At 46.6% G+C, this 17,856-nt stretch overlaps 1 protein-coding gene and 1 pseudogene across 14 annotated transcripts in view; both read left to right on the forward strand.

The window, feature by feature from the left end:
• TRAFD1 (TRAF-type zinc finger domain containing 1) overlaps window positions 1–17,856 on the forward strand; it is a 32,912-nt gene continuing 15,056 nt past the window's right edge. Inside the window, exons 1-6 of one of the 14 annotated variants that reach the window (XM_043498307.1) lie at window positions 3–74; window positions 8,429–8,491; window positions 11,573–11,708; window positions 11,782–11,835; window positions 12,957–13,371; window positions 13,722–13,748. In XM_043498307.1, coding sequence (XP_043354242.1) covers window positions 8,442–8,491; window positions 11,573–11,708; window positions 11,782–11,835; window positions 12,957–13,371; window positions 13,722–13,748 — 682 coding nt within the window. In that variant the 5' untranslated portion in view covers window positions 3–74; window positions 8,429–8,441. Of the gene's footprint in view, window positions 75–6,626; window positions 6,768–7,565; window positions 7,761–8,002; window positions 8,059–8,390; window positions 8,492–11,572; window positions 11,709–11,781; window positions 11,836–12,956; window positions 13,372–13,721; window positions 13,749–17,856 lie in introns of those variants that run through there. The other 13 variants (XM_043498310.1, XM_043498314.1, XM_038372933.2 and 10 more) reach the window with 13 other exon arrangements.
• On the forward strand, window positions 13,755–17,229 carry LOC119843802 (annotated as a pseudogene).

The following is a 17,856-nucleotide window of genomic DNA, read 5'->3' on the forward strand; positions in this document are numbered from 1 at the left end:
TCCTTGAGGCCCTTTCAAATAACAGATTCAGTCATACTTAGGAGCTTCTTTGCTGATCAGAAACATCAGTGTTGGTAAGTAGTTTAATACTGAATTATAAAGAAATCTGAAATAATATCACTTTCTCATTCACAACCATTTATAATAATGGTTCTGTAGTGGTAAACAGAATGCACGTTATACATTCTCACTTACTGGATTTCCAGCAGTGCAGAATAAGAGGTTTTTAGCATCTTTCCAGGCAAAATTTTATTGGCTCCACAGCTAACATTAAAAGGACATAATTTTCCTTTAAATCAAGGCCATAAAATAACCTAATGTTTTGTAAGGTATGTGTCTGACCAATGGTTGCAGAAAGGAAGTGACTAGGTATTGCCTGGAGCTGGGAAAAAAACAAAACAGTACCCACTATGAATGTCACAGGATCTAAAACTTGGATGCCCAGTAGGGTATGCAGCTAAATACCCCATATAAATGTTTACAGTGTAAGAGCTGACCAAAAAAAACCAACAACCCATCAATTAGATGCTGCCAGCATCTTAAATGTCACAATTCTATAGTTACATATATTTTATTCACTCTGGAGCATGGGCCTCTAAACATTGAGATCATCTATAAGGTCATCTTTTCTTTTTCACTAATTAAAACTTGGTCCACTGCCTGAGACAGAATATTGAGTTAGATGGACCACATGTCTGTCCTGATCTGGAAATACTTGTGGATCCAGGAGAAAAAAAAAATACAGAATAGGTAGAAAAGAAGTTAGTAAGTAATAACATTTGTAGGGAAAAACAAATCAAACAGGATTTACATTTGATGAAACTGAATACAGGATCAGCATTTAATCCAAGTATGATGTCCAAAGTTTAAGTGATTTCCTAAGAGACATTCTTCTTTGAGTGATTGCTCATGTGCATTCCAGTAGGTGTGTGCACGCGCTGTATGCACGATCGCCGGAAGCTTTTTCCTAGCGGTACCCGTTGGTTTGGCTGTGGAAACCCTAGAGTGGCGCCTTCATGGTGGTGTATATATGTCCCTACCGACCTGCCGCCTGCTCAGTTCCTTCTTATCGCTCATGATGGTCGTTGGAACAGCTTAGTCTCTTGCTTTGCAAGTGCCTTACCTAGTGGTTCCTTTATTTCTGCTGTACATAGTTGTTAGTTAGTTGTTAATAGTTATAGATTAGTTTAGCTTAGTTCGGGGGGTTTCCCCCAGTTCTACTCTCCCCGGCGCCAGGGCATGCCTCGGTCACAGGGGTATAAAGCATCCGAGAGGTATGCAAAACCTATGCCAACAAGCGATCCACACAAGTGACCCGGACTCCAGAGAACCTGGGGGCAGAAAGACCCTGTCCCGGGAACCTCTTCCTCCTCCTCGCCGGACGAGGCGATGGCAGGTACCTCCACCGCTCTACCATCAGTGGATACCAAAGGCCACCAGGACCTGCTTAGGAAGGTAGCAGTTCTCCTCTGCCTGGAGTTGAGATTGTTATGGAGGACTCAGATCCGATGGTGGACATCCTCATCCACGAGGGTCCTTCCAGAGTAGCTTTGCCCCTCTTAAGGACAATTCAGAACACCACGAAGGTGCTCTGGCAAACCCCGGCCTCTATACCACCAATGGCAAAAGGGGTCGAGAGACGCTACTTTGTGCCACAAAAGGGCTATGAGCACCTGTTTACCCACCCGCAACCGGGAACTCTGGTGGTGATGCGGCAAACCAAAAGGGGCGGCAGGGTCAACCAGGCCCCTCACCCAAGTCATGTGATGCCAAGAAGCTGGATCTCTTTGGCCGTAAAGTCTATTCGACTGCGGGGCTCCAGCTTTGGGTAGCGAATCAGCAGGTGGTGCTTAGCCGATACTCTCAATTCCTGGAGCTCGTTGGCTAAATTCCAGGAGTTAATCCTGGCGGATTCTCACAGGGAGTACGTGCTCCTTGAGGAGAGTAGAGTGGTCTCTCGGACCGACCTCCAGGCAGCCCTGGATGCAGTGGACTCTGCAGCTAGAACCGTGGCCACCGCCATCGCTATGAGGTGCAGTGCGTGGCTTCAGGGATTCCACCTGAGGTCCAAAATACAAATTCAGGACCTCCCCTTTGACTGTGAGGGCACATGTCAAAATACGGACATGCGCCTGCATACCTTGAAGGACTCATGGGCAACTCTGAAGTCTCTGGGGCTACATACCCCAGCGCCTCAGAGAAAGCCCTTTAGACCTCATTCCCCCATCCCGTTCCTACCTGGGGCCCCCTAGGCGGGATCCACCTAGGAGGAGGGACAGAATTAACAGGAGGCGCCCACCGCAATCCTCCTTGGGCCAAGGCCAGGGTTCGACCAAACACCCCCCCGGCCCCAAGCCCAACTTTTGAAGATGCGCACGAGGACGGTGCACCAGTCACCTTCTTGGAGCCTTCCCCCCACCTTTGTGAATCAGCTCTCCCTCTTCTACTGTGCTTGGTCTCAGATCGCATCAGACCACTCGGTCCTCAGCCTGATGTGGGTGGGATATTCTATCCAATTCTTTTCCCTCCCACCCTCTTTCCCCATCCTTCTTCAGGGACCCCTCTCACAAGCAACTCCGTTTACAAGAGGTACAATCACTCCTAGCTCTAGGGGCAATAGAGGAGGTTCCTCAGAATTCAGAGGCAAGGGGTTCTACTCCCGCTATTTCCCTATCCCCAAGCCAAGGGCGAGCTTCGGCCTATCCTGGACCTACGAGATCTCAACACATACATAAAAAAGGTGAAGTTTCGCATGGTCTCTCTGGCCGCCATCATTCCCTTCCTGGATCCGGGAGACTGGTACACCACCCTCAACTTGAAGGATGCATATTTTCACATTGCTATTATTCCAGCCCACAGACGCTTTCTCAGATTTGTGGTCAGTGGCCAGCACTACCAGTTCAGGGTGTTCCCATTTGGCCTTTCAATGGCCCCCCGGGTGTTCACCAAGTGTATGGTGGTAGTGGCGGCCTTCCTCCGCAGGTGCCGGGTGCAGGTGTTCCTGTATTTGGACCTTCCTCCGCAGGTGCCGGGTGCAGGTGTTCCTGTATTTGGACGACTGGCCAAGTCCTAAGCACACGTGGAGCAGCACGTATCCCTGGCCCGGGTTACGTTTCACAGGTTGGGACTTGTATTGAATGAGCCCCAAGTCCACATTGACCCCCACACAAAATAATAGAGTTCATTGGCGCTCTCTTGGACTCCACGCATGCGAGGGCATTCCTTCCAGAACTGTGTTTCAAAGCGCTCACGGACATTATCCAGACCCTCCTCCGCTTCCCCACAACTACAGCCAGGAATTGTATGAGACTACTGGGGCATTTGGCGGCCTGTACGTTTGTGGTACAGCATGCCAGGCTGCGCCTCCAGCCCCTCCAGACGTGGTTAGTCCAGGTGCACAGACCGGGCAGGGACCCATTGGACTCAATTTTGACACTCCGCCTCAAATTCTCCACTCTCTCCAATGGTGGCTGCAACCACAGCTGGTTTATGCAGGAGTACCCTTCGCAAAACCCAAACCCACGCTTTCCCTTGTCACAGATGCCTCGGTGCTCGGTTGGGGGGCGCATCTGGGCAATATCAGAACCCAGGGCCTCTGGTCCCATGCAGAGCTATCGCTGCACATCAACGTGAGAGAGCTGAGGGTGGTTCACCTGGCATGCCAAGCGTTTCAGGCTCGTCTGCAGGGCATATGTGTATCGGTGCTCATGGACAATACTGCAGCGATGTTCTGTATAAACAAACAGGGTGGTGCTCGTTCCTCTCCTCTCTGTTGGGAAGCTCTCATGCTATGGGACTTTTGTATCGCCCACTCCATACACCTGCAGGCGTTGCATCTTCCAGGGGTGCAGAACGAGCTGGCAGACCGCCTCAGTCATTTGTTCCATGCACACGAGTGGTCCTTCAGATCGGACATCGCTCACTCAGTTTTCCAGAGGTGGGGCTCTCCCCACATGGGCCTGTTTGCGACGCGGAGCAACAGGAAGTGCCAAAAATTCTGCTCCTTCCTGAACCACAGCCCAGGCTCCACCGCAGATGCCTTTCATCTGTCATGCACGGGTCACCTGCTGTACACGTTCCCACCATTTCCCTCATACACAGATTCGTCAGGACAGGGCTTCCTTAATTCTCACAGCGCCAGCGTGGCCCCACCAGCACTGGTTCACCATGTTACTGAACCTCTCAGTGGACAGTCCAGTAGCACTCCCTCTCCGTCCAACCCTAATCTCACAGGACCACGGCCGTCTACAGCATCCCAACCTGGAGTCACTCCACCTCATGGCGTGAAGCTCCATGGCTGAACCCTCTTGAGCATCAGTGCTCGCACTTGGTTAGGGAGGTCCTGCTGGGGAGTAGGAAACCCTCCATTTGAGCCACATACCTGGCTAAGTGGAAGCGTTTCTCCATTTGGTCTCGACAAAGGGGAACTGAGCCGCAATCAGCCCCAATTCCCCTTATTTTGGACTGTCTTTTAGATCTCAAGCACCAAGGGTTAGCAATATTATCCCTAAGGGTACACCTCACGGCCATTTCAGCCTTTCACCCAGGAACGGCGGGGAGGTTCAGTGTTTGATAATCCCATGATGAGCAGGTTTCTTAAGAGCCTTGACAGACTTTATCCTCCAGTATGTCAGCCCATCCCCCCAGGACCTCAACCTGGTCCTGTCCCCCCTTTGAGCCTATGGCTACCTGCCCTCTCTCCTACCTTTCCTGGAAGGTGGTTTTCCTGGTGGCTATAACCTCCGCTAGGAGTGTATCCGAACTCGGGGCACTGACCTCCGAACCTCCAAACATGGTATTTTATACAGACAAGGTGCAGCTACGCCCCCACCCTGCGTTCCTGCCTAAGGTTGTCTCCCAGTTTCATGTGAGTTGCCTCTCCTTATGTTAGCAGTGAAGTTTGCCCTTCGTCTTCAGTCCTCACCAAATGCCAAAATCAAATCACACTGTTGTCACCAAATTTAACACAGCTCACTCATCACACTTACACAGTTGCTGCAAGATCTCCCACTCCTGACATGTCGGACAGTTCAAAAATTGCCTCAGGTTTTCATTCTTCCTCATTTGAATTTGAAGTTTGTAAATAATCATGTAACACAATAATAACTGACAGTCTTGTCCACTGCAACTCTGTAGATAAGTATTGTCCAATATCAGAAATTCAATCTCACATCAAGGCCTAAGTTATAATCAGTGCTAAGTATGTATTAATTATTATTATTTATACTCTCAAAAATGCTTTCAGACATCAGGAGTCTGCATGACTCTGAGGCCATAATCACAGAAGAAAAAAGCTGCCACAAGTGTTCTAAATAGCTACCAAAATCCCTCTAAGTTAGAGAAGGGGTACTGTTTGGTTCAGGGACTGATAATTGGAAGCAGAATGTTTCAATATTAGGTCATCAGAACAAATCCAGTCCAGACTAGCTGACACTATTATCGGAGGACTTTTTGGTGGAATCTGTAACATGAATGTGTTAGTCATCATAATCCAGTTTTCAGTAAGCAGATGTCCTCATTACAAAAACACTTCTACAGCAGATACCCTTATTGCAGAGCAGTAACAGAACCTGAACTGATGCAGAAGAAGCTTGACTATGTTGTCCCTGTTGTTTGGAGAAGCAGAAGACTTCATTCTCCAGAGCTGACAATCCTCCAACTTTCATCAGCACTGAAATGATTTTTTAAAATTATAAATTGTAGCCGACTAAAAGTCAAGTTGCTATACTCTACTTTTAGAGATGCCTCAAGTCATCTAGAGGAGATTAAGTCTTTCTGATGCTGGGTTACTCCTATGTTACTCCCTTCCTCATGACATCATGCCTAGTTTCCTGCTCTGAAAAGAATTTATAAAAACAACAAGGAGTCTGGTAGCACCTTAAAAACTAACAGATTATTTGGGCATAAGCATTTGTGGGTAAAACACCACTTTTTCAGATGAAAGAAAGCTTATGCCCAAATAAATCTGTTAGTCTTTAAGGTGCCACCAGACTCCTTGTTGTTTTTGTGGATAACTGTACCTCAAGTGCAGTTAGATAGGTAGGTATACGGGCTTCTTCTCAGAACATACTTGAAGGGGATGTCAAACGAGAGAACACAATTTTAAACCAGCTTCAAACAAAGAAAGTCAGATTTCTGTAGTGTAACACAATTTCAAAGCAAACGCACATAGCCAGAAAACAAACAAACCCAAACAACCAGCCACCCTGCCCAAAAACAAAAAAGGGACAATCCCCTTTTCTACCCCACCAACAGAAAAAATTAAGGGCTGTAGCAAAGAATAGACAATTTAGAATTTAGTTTTTCAAAGTTGCCAACAGAAACTCCCTTCCTTAGGGCATTTCAGAGGCCTGTGTGTCTGGAACCTGTGTAACATTGTCTGTCGAGTTGTGCACAGGTTCATTCCCCTGCAGCTTGAAGGCCTCCCCAGGAAATTAATTTGCTTTAATTGCCTGGAGTCCTGACACCCACACTCTGCTCTGTCCACTAACCTGCTCACCCTAAATCCTGGTCAATCCCAGGCACCTTTTCATCAGAGGAGGGAGGGGCAATCACGGGGGGGCGGAGCCTAACTCCAGTGACCTCTGCATTCCCCAATCCAGCCGTGGTGGGGGCGGGGCCTAGAAAAGCAGTAAACGGCGGCTGCTACGGCCAATCAGCTCGTCCGCTGAGTCTCAGTCGGCCAATAGGGAGGCGGGGAGCGGGTGTAGCTGGCGGGGAGGAAGCAGGACGCTGGCGGGGCCCGGTGTTTGGTTTCTGAGGAGCCGGTGAGTCGGGGAACGGGCCGCCAGGGGCGAATGAAAGGGGGCGGGGGGCAGTGATCTGCTAGACACCCCCTCATCGGGGGGGACCTGGTCCCCTCAACGGCCTCGCGGAGAGGGTGGCTGGGCCCCCTCTCCCTCCCCCCCGCCAGCCCGCTAGGGCCCCCTCTCCCTCCCCCCGCCAGCCCGCACCCCGCTAGGGCCCCCTCTCCCTTCCCCTCCCCTCCCCTCCCCCTTCCCCCTGCACCCCGCTAGGGCCCCCTCTCCCTTCCCCTCCCCTCCCCTCCCCCTTCCCCCTGCACCCCGCTAGGGCCCCCTCTCCCTCCCCCCCGCCAGCCCGCTAGGGCCCCCTCTCCCTTCCCCCCGCACCCCGCCAGCCCGCACCCCGCTAGGCCCCCTCTCCCTTCCCCTTCCCCCTGCACCCCGCTAGGCCCCCTCTCCCTCTCCCTTCCCCTTCCCCCTGCACCCCGCTAGGCCCCCTCTCCCTCTCCCTTCCCCTTCCCCCTGCACCCCGCTAGGCCCCCTCTCCCTCTCCCTTCCCCTTCCCCCTGCACCCCGCTAGGCCCCCTCTCCCTCTCCCTTCCCCTTCCCCCTGCACCCCGCTAGGCCCCTCTCCCTTCCCCTTCCCCCTGCACCCCGCTAGGCCCCCTCTCCCTCTCCCTTCCCCTTCCCCCTGCACCCCGCTAGGCCCCCTCTCCCTCTCCCTTCCCCTTCCCCCTGCACCCCGCTAGGCCCCCTCTCCCTTCCCCTCCCCCCCGCCAGCCCGCACCCCACTAGGGCCCCTCTCAGGCCCCTGGGAGTGCTTGCATAGGTTTGTGGGTTGCTTTATTCCTGCCAGTTTTTATGCTAGAAATGCCGGTCTGTGATTATGGAGACCAAACTCCTACCCATTTCACCTGTTTCTAGGGTAACTGGAAATCTTGAGCAGTGTTTTGGCTACAAGTGGCTTTTATACACTAGAAAAAATCTGTTGTTTGAAAGAAATGTCACCTATTCTATGTTAGTGGATTTTTTTATTTAAATATTGTTTTTGATATCAAATAAATATGATCACCTGGGGCAGGAGTCAAGGCTTTTCCAAGTAAAATTTTCAACCATCTTTATTAAGGCTTGTCTTCTGTAAGATATTTTTGTTGATCTGTTGAGTGCTGTCTTAATTCTAGGTCTTGCTGTATAAATTGTATTGCATAAACTATGCTTTACAGTCCATAGTTTTGCAGAGTTAATATTTTACGTGTGTGTATATAAACTTTTTTTAAGAAGAAACTGTCCACATCTCAAGGAAAAACATCTGCAGGTGCTTATCCTCGCTAGCTAGCTAGGGTCCCTTACGCTCTTAAGAGCTGCTTGAAACCATGTTTAATAATACAATTGTTTCTAAATGATGGGGGAGTCTTGGTGACTGCTTGATGAGAAAGCAGTGATTTATAATAATGGATTATGTGAGTTAATGCAAGAGTATCTGAAGAAACGGGTTTCAGAGTAGCAGCTGTGTTAGTCTGTATTCTCAAAAAGAAAAGGAGGACTTGTGGCACCTTAGAGACTAACAAAGGTGCCACAAATCCTCCTTTTCTTTTTGAAGAAACAGGAAGTAGCAGAATGAATAATTGCATTTGTTCTTATGAACAGAAATAAAACTGAAAATGTTTAATTGTCCCTTGCTCCAGCTTTCAAAAGAACATGGATATGGCTGCAGTTAATGAACAGGAAACCCACCTGTGCAGCAACTGGTAAGAAATAAATGTCTGGCACTATTGGCACAAGGGTATTGTATGTTGTTACAGTGTCCATACAGAATAGAAAATATTCTTGTAGGCACTTCACTGGTATTCAGAATTTGCTGTGTCACCTTGAGAACAGCAGAATAATAATGATGGAACCTGCTGGTAGTGGTCTCCTCTCCCCTCCTCCACCCTAGAAGAAGCAGAAATCAACTAAAACTATCAGTTCTCCTTCAGAGCATTTTTAAAAATGATTCTTTAAAATCAGTTTCAAGAAAGCTGAAATATACAGGATTTAATTTTTGTGGCTTATTATAACTGTGCATTTGTCATACATACAGAATATCATTTTGCTGATGTCCCAGCCTGTTGGGTTCTTGGGAACAGATGGGATAAGAATGAAGGTTATTGCTGTTTGTTTTTGGAGAGGCTAGGTTTTTATCTTGTGGCAGGGAAGGTAAAAATAATTGTCGTGTTGGGGGCTGATTTCACTTCTGCTCTTGTGAACATTTTTTCCCTTCAGTCAAACTCCCTCTTTAACTTTTCACTATCAAGTTGATGTAGGTAGAGAGTGGGAGAGGTTCAAGTACTTTACTTGCACTTGGTCTGATTTGCCATCTTTGCTTTTATGGCATGGGGTAGCCTTTCAGGCACTCTACCCTGTTTCCCCTCTCAGGGCTCCTCAGGAATATTTCTCCAGCACTCTTAGGCTTAGAATATTCATACTACATGGTAATTTCAGACGCCCAAATGAAGAAACAACATCCACCCATCTAGACTTAATAGAAGTCTCTCATCCCTTTTGGGTTTTTCTGTGCTCCTTGTATGGGTTTTTCCCTGCTCCTTCCCACAGGGCTGCTGCCCTCTGCCTTTCTCTTGCTCTCAAACTTCATTGCATCATGACCCCCTTCTGACAACAAAAATTACTACACCCCCCAGGAGGGGGGACCGAAGCCTGAGCCCATCTGAGCCCCATTGCCGCAGGTGAGGGGGCCCAAACCCCATTATCCTGGGAAGGGGGGAAACCCAAGGGCTTCAGCCCCAGGCAAGGGGCCTGTAACCTGAGCCCTGCTGCCCAGAGCTCAAGTCCTTGAGCTTTGGCTTCAGCCCCACATGATAGGGCTCAGGTTTCAGTCCCAGGCCCCAGCAAGTCTAAGCCAGCCCTGGTGACCCCATTAATACTGGGTCCCACCCCACAGTTTGAGAACCACTGCTCTAGACTCATCCTCCCACTATCCAGGCCTCCTACTTTCTGACTTGTCTCTCTAGCACCTGCAGAGCTTTCTGCTTCAGCCCATCAGAGCACCACCTTGGCTTTCTTCTGCTCTCCTACCTGATTTTTTCTGGTCTTCCTCCCCTCTAGGGCCCAGGCTCTTTCTCTTAAGCCCAGTTTGGGGTCAGCTGACCAGTCTCAGGTGCATTGTACTCTTCCTTCTTAAAGGGCCAGTGCTACCCTGTCATGCACTTTTCAAAAAACTGAATGGATTTTTCCCATCTGTAAGTTTGTCTGCACATAACTCAGGACAGAGCAATAAATTTATCCAAAGTAGAGTAAGGTAGGGATTCCTCACTTCATAACAGCAGGGATATTGCATCTTTCGTTGGTTGAACCATTGAACAGTATTGCAGCATAGCTGAAGAAGGATTGCCTGACTTTTACGCTATGATGGAGTGCTCTTTGCAAAGAGTCTGTAACTGTTACTTCCAGGGGTGAAAGTAAGTTAGAGGACTTACCAGTACGCTGGAGTCCTGAGCAGGGGGCGTGGCCTCAACCAGAAGAAGCAGGGCCTTATATCCCTGGGCCCTTTAAATCTTGATTTGAAGGGCCAGGGCTCCAGCTGTGGTAGTGGCGGCTGGGAGCCTGGGGCCCTTTAAATCACCCCTGAGCTACCAACTGCAGAGGCGGATGGGAGCTCGGGGGCGATTTAAAGGGCCCAGGGCTCCAGCTGCCGCTACCGCAGTGGAGCCCCGGGCCCTTTAAGTCACTGAGGAGCCCTGGGGGCTCCTGGTTGCCACCTCTACCCCGGGGCTCTGGCAGAGCTTTAAAGGGCCTGTGGCTCCGCTGTGGTAGCAGCTGCTGGAGCCCCGAGCCCTTTAAATCCCTGTCTGAGCCCTGCTCTCTGAGCCCTGGGGTAGCGGCGTCTGGGCTACATTGTGGATTTAAAAGGCTCTGGGGCTCCAGCCGCCACTACCACCCCGGCCCTTTAAATGCCTGCCAGAGCCCCACCACTGCTGCCGAAGCCCTGGGGTAGCAGGGCTCTGGCGGGGATTTAAAGGGCCAGGGCAGTAGGGGTGGCTGGAGCTCCAGGGCTCTTTAAATCCCCACCAGAGCCCCCCCCACCCCTACCCCAGGGCTCGGGCAGCAGGGCTCAGGCGGGGATTTAAAGGGCTTGGGGCTCTAGCCGCTGCTACCACCCTAGCCCTTTAAATCTCCTTCGGAGCCCCGCTGACGCTACCTCAGGGCTTCGGCAGCAGGGCTCAGGCTGAGATTTAAATGGCCCCAGGAGGGTAGCGGGGACTGGAGCTCTGGGGCCCTTTAAATTCCCGCCAGAGCCCCACCGCTGCTACCCCAGGGCTTGGACAGCAGGGCTCAGGCTGAGATTTAAATGGCCCCAGGAGGGTAGCAGCGCCTGGAGCTCCGGGGCCCTTTAAATCCCCGCCGCAGCCTTGCCGTCGCTGCTACCCCAGGGCTTTAAATTGCCCTCTCTGAAAGCCTGTCTTGCGCACCGGCTTACTTTCACTTCTGGTTACTCCTGATCTGACAGCCTAGATCTGGTGACTGTCTGAGTATGCTGCAAGACTTGTCTGTTTTCCCCAAAGGTGGAGTTGAACGGAGTTTTTTGACTTATTTTGATGAATTGGGAGATTTTGGGTGTCTAACTTGGTAAGTTTGTGTGTTCTGACTGTATGCAACATATAGTTCTAGATAGGCTTTTTTCTTTTACAAACCTGAATACACAGAAACTATGAATTCCTGAAGGGAATTACCATTGGTTCTTCCTTTCAGGCAGCTCTCTTGAATCCTAAATCCATTTGAATTTATTTTCAGTGTCATTTGTGAAGAGTAACTTTTTTGTATCTTTCTTGTAGCAAAAAGGATATTCCTGTAGCTAACTTCACCATCCATGAAATCCACTGTAGTAGAAATATTGGAGTGTGTCATTTCTGCAAGGAGTCTCTCCCTAAATCTGAAATAAAAAACCACATTGAATCTGAACATGTGCAGGTAATGAAATAAATTCTACTCTAAAATAGCTGATCTTCATGAAGTGCATTTAATAATTGTTTGTTTATCCTAGGTTACCTGTAAGTGTAATATGAAGATGGAAAAATGCCACTTAGAGGATCATGAGGTTGGTATATTTGGTTTTTGCTCTTGATAATACTCCAGTGTATTTCCAGTACTGACACTAGAGCCTTACTGTTCAGATTATAGCTACTGTGCTAACTGATCTTGGGTCTGCTCTCCCCACGTTTGATCAGCTTTCTAAATCCATGCTAATCAGTGATACTCTTGTAAGAGGCTAGCTGTATTAATTTGAAGTGGTGGTACTCACATGCCTAATAAGCAGCTCCAAGCTCCTCAACAGGAGGGAGTCTATGTACACTGGTAGCTTGGGTTGGTGGCCTAGTTTTGTCCTTAAGTAGTGGTTAAGGCTAAAAATTCTGCCTGTGGCTATAGTAGCATTGAGCTTGGCAACGTCACTTTTCAGTGTCTTCTTTATTTCAGGTCCCCCCTCCCCCCCATACTGACTTTTATGCAGGACCTGAAGATTTGTCCTGTCTAAACAGTTTTTAAACATCATGGAACAATAAACTCTTACTTCCTATGATTTTCTTAATTAAAAATTGTCACTGGGGTTAATGTTTGTGGAACAAAAATGTGTCACAGGAAAATGAGGTTCTGCTTCGGTATAAGCATCAAATGCAAAGCTATGGCATGGAGGGACGTGAAGGGAGTTGGATCAAGTGATTTATTTTAAAGCATGTAGTTTTGATCCTCTGATTTCCTGTTGCAGTAACTTACTCAAAGCACTTCATGTACTATAACTATTAATGAAGCAATATGAACAGCGGCGATCAGGACAGTTAAATCTAAAACACAACCAAAAAAATCCACTTTGAGCATTTAGATTAGTTTTTAGGGATGTTATGTTGAAGTATGATGTCTCGTAAATACATGCTTCCTTTTTCCTGTATAAAATACACTGAACTTCCAGTGTGCCACACTTGAGACATATTGTGTATGACTACTCAGGAGTTTGTACTCCCTGTCTTAAATAGTAACTTACTACTTCTTTTTATGAGCTGGTTGGCTTCTAGTTGCATTCCAAATTGCTTTAAGAGATTAATTGGGTCTTCATCTTTCAGTGATAGTACCCAGTTCACTGTTTTTTTTCTTTGGTCCGTAAGTAAGCATAGCATAACTATAAGACTGTGCATATATCAAGAATTATTCAATTTTATGTTTTAGGCATCAGCATGCCCTCTGCGTCCTGCAATTTGCCAACATTGTGAAATAGAGCTTGCATTCAATAAACTTCAGGACCACGAGGATTACTGTGGAACTAGGACTGAAACATGTAATGAGTGTGGTCGCAACGTAATGGTGAAAGATCTGAAAGAGCACCCTGAAGTTTGTGGCAAGGAGGTGGAAGAAAGAAGAGTTAGCCAAGCAATGTCACGTTATAACTATAAAGATGAGGCTGCAAATCTGTGTACCTATCAAAGCATCCGAAATCTTCTGAGTTCAGACAGCTATGCTGAGCCTCTGCAGAGGATGTCCGAGCCACTGGAAGGCCAATTTTATAGCAGTTTTGGAGGAGATCAGGCTTCTAAGAATATTAACAGAAGAAATGCATCAGCAATGCAGAGAGATCAGAACCAAGGTAAAGTGTGGACAAAGGCAATAATTATACATTCATAACTTTTTTATTTTTACCTTTTAATTTAAAATTAGGTAACTAAGTGGAGTGAAAGCTCCATACCTGTGCACTGTGTAGAAATGTCAGATAATTAGAAAACCTCTAATGAAGTGTGGCTAGAGTTCACATATGAATGCTTAGTTTTTTACTACAGAATAGAACTTCAGTGATGCAAACGATTAAGTAGATGACTTCTGAAATATCTGGTGGTAGGAAACAAGTAGCTTACTAATATTCATTACTAGAATTAATCTCTTATCTAGAAACAGAATTTGGCTTGCATCCATTCAAATTCTATCCATTTTATTTTGCAGTCAAACTCTTCTGTGATTGTCTTAAAGGTTAGTTAAAATGTTTCTGCAGTCTTTCATATTTGATGATGAGCATTTTTGCAGCAACAGCTTGTGTGTGGACATAGGTGATATAAATGCCTCTTCTCTTTCCACCTCGCGTTCTAATCTCCCAAATCACCATGCCTAAGGTCATCTATTTTTTTTTTTTTAAGATACCCTTTCCATGAACACATGCTTTGCTTTATGTTCAGAGGTATTCAAAGTATGTAGCATTGCTGAAGACTGAATGTATGGCTTTTGCTTTAAGATTGACCTGCTTGTGAAATAACTAATCAGATTTAGTTTATAAAACTGAAACAATAAATGACTTAATTTATAAATTGGAAAGAAACCCTCTAGAATTGGGCTGCTTAATACTGAACATTTTGGAAGGAACTGAATTCCCCCCTCCTCTTGTGTAGACTTCAGTGCCAAAAAAAAATTGGATCATATGGTGAGTTCAGATTGAATACCAGTTTTTAATTTTCTAACTGGCAGCATGGAGGAGTTCAATCTTTCTTGGGCTGCAGTGTGATGTAGTACTGGGCTTCTGACAAGCTTTCTGTGCTGGGGGGTAGATGGCGTCTGGGAGGGGGTGTGTGGGAGCTGCTGAGCAGGAACAGCTGCCACCATGATGAGCAGCAGGGTGCTGTGGAGCTGCTGCCTGGATCTCTCTTCGCTGCCCTTAGTGATTTTGTTGGTCAGGTAGGAAGCAGCAGCAGCAGCTTTATGTCTGGGGAGCTGCAGAGCAACCAAGAGGGAGGAGGAAGACTAAGATGAGACACCTCCTCCAAGCAGCAACCCACAAGCTCTTCACCAAAAAACATGGAGAAGGCAGACACTCTTGAAGAGCAACTTTTTACTGCATGTAACCAGTACTTGAAGGAAGCTGCCAGAAGCTGGGACTGGACAACAGGGGACGGATCACTTGATTGCCCTGTTCTGTTTGTTCCCTCTGAAGCACCTGGCACTGGCCACTGTCAGAAGACAGGTTACTGGGCTAGGTGGACCATTGATCTGACCCAATATAACCATTCTTATATTGTTAAGCAGTAAGGGAATACCAAAATTCCAGTCAAGTTTCCAGAGAGTAACTTTTCCAGGGCACCCAGGAAAAGCTACAGGCTGGATTACAGAAGAGGTAACTAAATCAAAGAGGTAAAGATGGAACACTTGCCAACATGGAAGTTGCCCATCTGTGCTTTCAATATTTTGCGATGGCCCTTGTGGAAAAAAATAACAGCTACATCCCATGGTCAGAACAGGAACTTGATAAAAGGTTTTAACACTGGAAGCTCTTCTTCATTCCAAGACCTGCCAGTTGGAAAGAGTGAAGCTGGCATGCAGTTCTGATGGTTGAGACATAGTCAGTTAGGGTGGAAATGGGTGAACTTGTAATTCTTTCTTACCCCATCTTTAGGCAGTGGGCTACCCCAGCACAGTACATGGGTCCAAAACGTTTCCAAAGACCTCTGTGCACACTAGTTCCCCAAAATAGGTGCAATGATGATCAACCACACGAACTATGAGCTTTTGGACTACCATAGTATAATGAGCTCAAATGAGTTCTTCGGCAGTGAGCTGAGATGATTTGTACTTCTGGGTCTCCTAGACTGGATGCAGAAATGTGGCTGAGAGAGTGAGCTGGAATAGTGGGAAGAGACCTGTGTCCCTGGTCATGATGCAGTTACTTTTTGTTTTTACCCTTTCTTAACATCAGTGGAAGAGGATGTCAACAGATAATAGGGCAGCTGGTCCATCTTGGGGCCCTGGAATAGGTTTTTCTTTGCAGGAGATAGTGGTTACTGTGTTGCTTTTGAACAGATAGGGGAAAGATTTGGACCTAATCTTGCAGTTATTCCCATTGGAGTTTATGAGCTAAGGTGGTTTATGAAATAGCAATGTATGAATCCTGAAGAAGCGGTAAGAATTCTTATTCATACACAAAGAGAATTGTGTAGAGATTCATTGAGGAACTGTTGCTTTAGCAAATGAGTATTTGAATCCTCTGGTTAAACTGAATGAAGCCCTTTGGAAGACTTAAAACGGAAGATTCTTGGCTTGAACCATGGAGAGTCACGAGACTTGAAGACCAGCAATGATAGATTTGAACAACAATAAAATCTGGCAGCTCCTTCCGAGTGTCTTTTGGTTTGTCTGATTTCACTATAGGATTATGAATTTTTCAGTTGAACTGGATTTTTTTATTAGAATCCAGGTTTAATTTCATAGGTTAAGCAGATATGCAAGCTTTTAATCATAAAATTGCTATTTGTCTGAATGGAATATTGAGTTGATTTAAACACTGGCTAATGTACAAGGTATTAATTGCATAGAAATGTCTTGTAATTTCAACTGTTGTGTACATCACCCAAAAAAGATCAAATGCGTGTTAATTTTGATCTTCTCATATTCAGCTTGTCTAACAGCAATAACAGCCTGGGCGTGTGCATTTCCTGGGAGTTAATGACTGACTTTTGCTGAATGGTTTTTCATAACAGCCTCTCCTATCTAACTCACACTCTCTCACCTGGAAGTGTCCTGTACTTTGTAAATACATGGTTTTGTTGGGTAGAGTCTTCCAACACAGATGTGTTGCTAAAGCATGTTTAAAGTAAAATCCTAATCTTACTGAACACCTGTTATCTTCATTTAATGAGAAACTAAGAAAACTGAGTTTAAAAATGGTGTAAAGAAATGTGCCTTTTAAAAGAGATGTACAATTTAAATATAGGTCTCTAAAGTTGTGATTCAGCCATATCTTGTATATTAAAAAACCCAAGGTTTTTGTTTTTGTTTTTGTTTTTTTTAAAAAAGTGAGTCGCTGAAGGAATTCTCTCAAGCCACAGAGGTGTAGAAAAGTTTTCACAGCTTCCATGTGGTTTTACTAAACATACTGTGGGATTACAAAATTGTTCAGTCTTGTAATACTTGGCTAAATGCATCTGTATCAAATTGCCATACTAACTTACAAAATAAAGCCTATTGTTTAGAACCCCACTGATTTCAGTGTGCTGAAATCTCCATGTGGGTGAAGAGATCAGTGCATGTAAATGTCATTGCAGGCATTTAGAATCTGAATACTCCTTCCTGAAATGTTGTTGTTTAGAGGCCTCACTTTGTATGGCCATAATTCCACTAACCTGTATCTGAGTCAGATGCTTGCATCAGTAGGCAAATGGACTTTTCTCAGTGATGGACTGAAAACATAAGACTTGTTACAGGTTCATAGATCTTTGACTAGAAGGAACCATGCTGAACTATGTGACCTCCTGCATCATACATGTCATAGAATTTCTTCCAGTAGTTCCTGCATCAAGCTTACAACTTGTGGTTGAACTAGAGCTTATTTCTTAGGTGTGTGTTTGTGATTTAAAGATTGCAAAGGGATGGAAAAAAACATGATGTCCTTTTAGTAAGTTGTTTAAATTTAAGAATTGTATGGCTAGTAAAGGAAACAAAGTTCTCCTCCTCTCAGGCTAGATGGGGGGAAAAATATAGAAAAGGGCAAGGATTAGCTTCCCTTAATTCATCCCAAAATATAAGTCATGAAGTCACAGACAGCTGCAGCGGCACAGGAGCTAGCAAACAGAGCTCTAAACAGGGGAGTTTGAGTGGGAGTTCTGTTGGAGGAGAAGGTAGTTGTACTTGGTATTGTATTTTTAGTATTTGTGTGTGTGTGTGTGTAGGGGTTTTGTGCTGGGAGAGCAGCTGAGCCTGATTAGGGGGTGGGGCTTTGTGCTGAGAGAGCAGCTGAGCCCTGCCTAGGGGGTGGGGCTTCTGACTAGGGGCCCTATAAAGGTAGCCAGCCAGTCAGGCAGCGGCACAGACAGCTGCAGCAGCACAGGAGCTACAAACAGAGCTCTAAACAGGGGAGTTTGAGTGGGAGTTGTTTGGATTGTGCTTGTTTGGGCTTTGCTTTTGCTGGGGGGGTGGTCTTTTTGGTGTGGCTTGTGTTTCCCAGATTAACAGGATTTAGGTGGGAAGGAGATGACAGATACAGAGGAAGCTGTGGGAGTGACTCCTGCAGTGAAAGACACATTGAGGATGACTGGATGTGGAAGCTGTGGTATGTACGTGATCCTGGAGGGGGGAACCGGTAAGAGTTTTGTCTGCA

Source organism: Dermochelys coriacea, chromosome 15, assembly GCF_009764565.3.
Source record: "Dermochelys coriacea isolate rDerCor1 chromosome 15, rDerCor1.pri.v4, whole genome shotgun sequence".
NCBI lineage: Eukaryota > Metazoa > Chordata > Testudines > Dermochelyidae > Dermochelys > Dermochelys coriacea.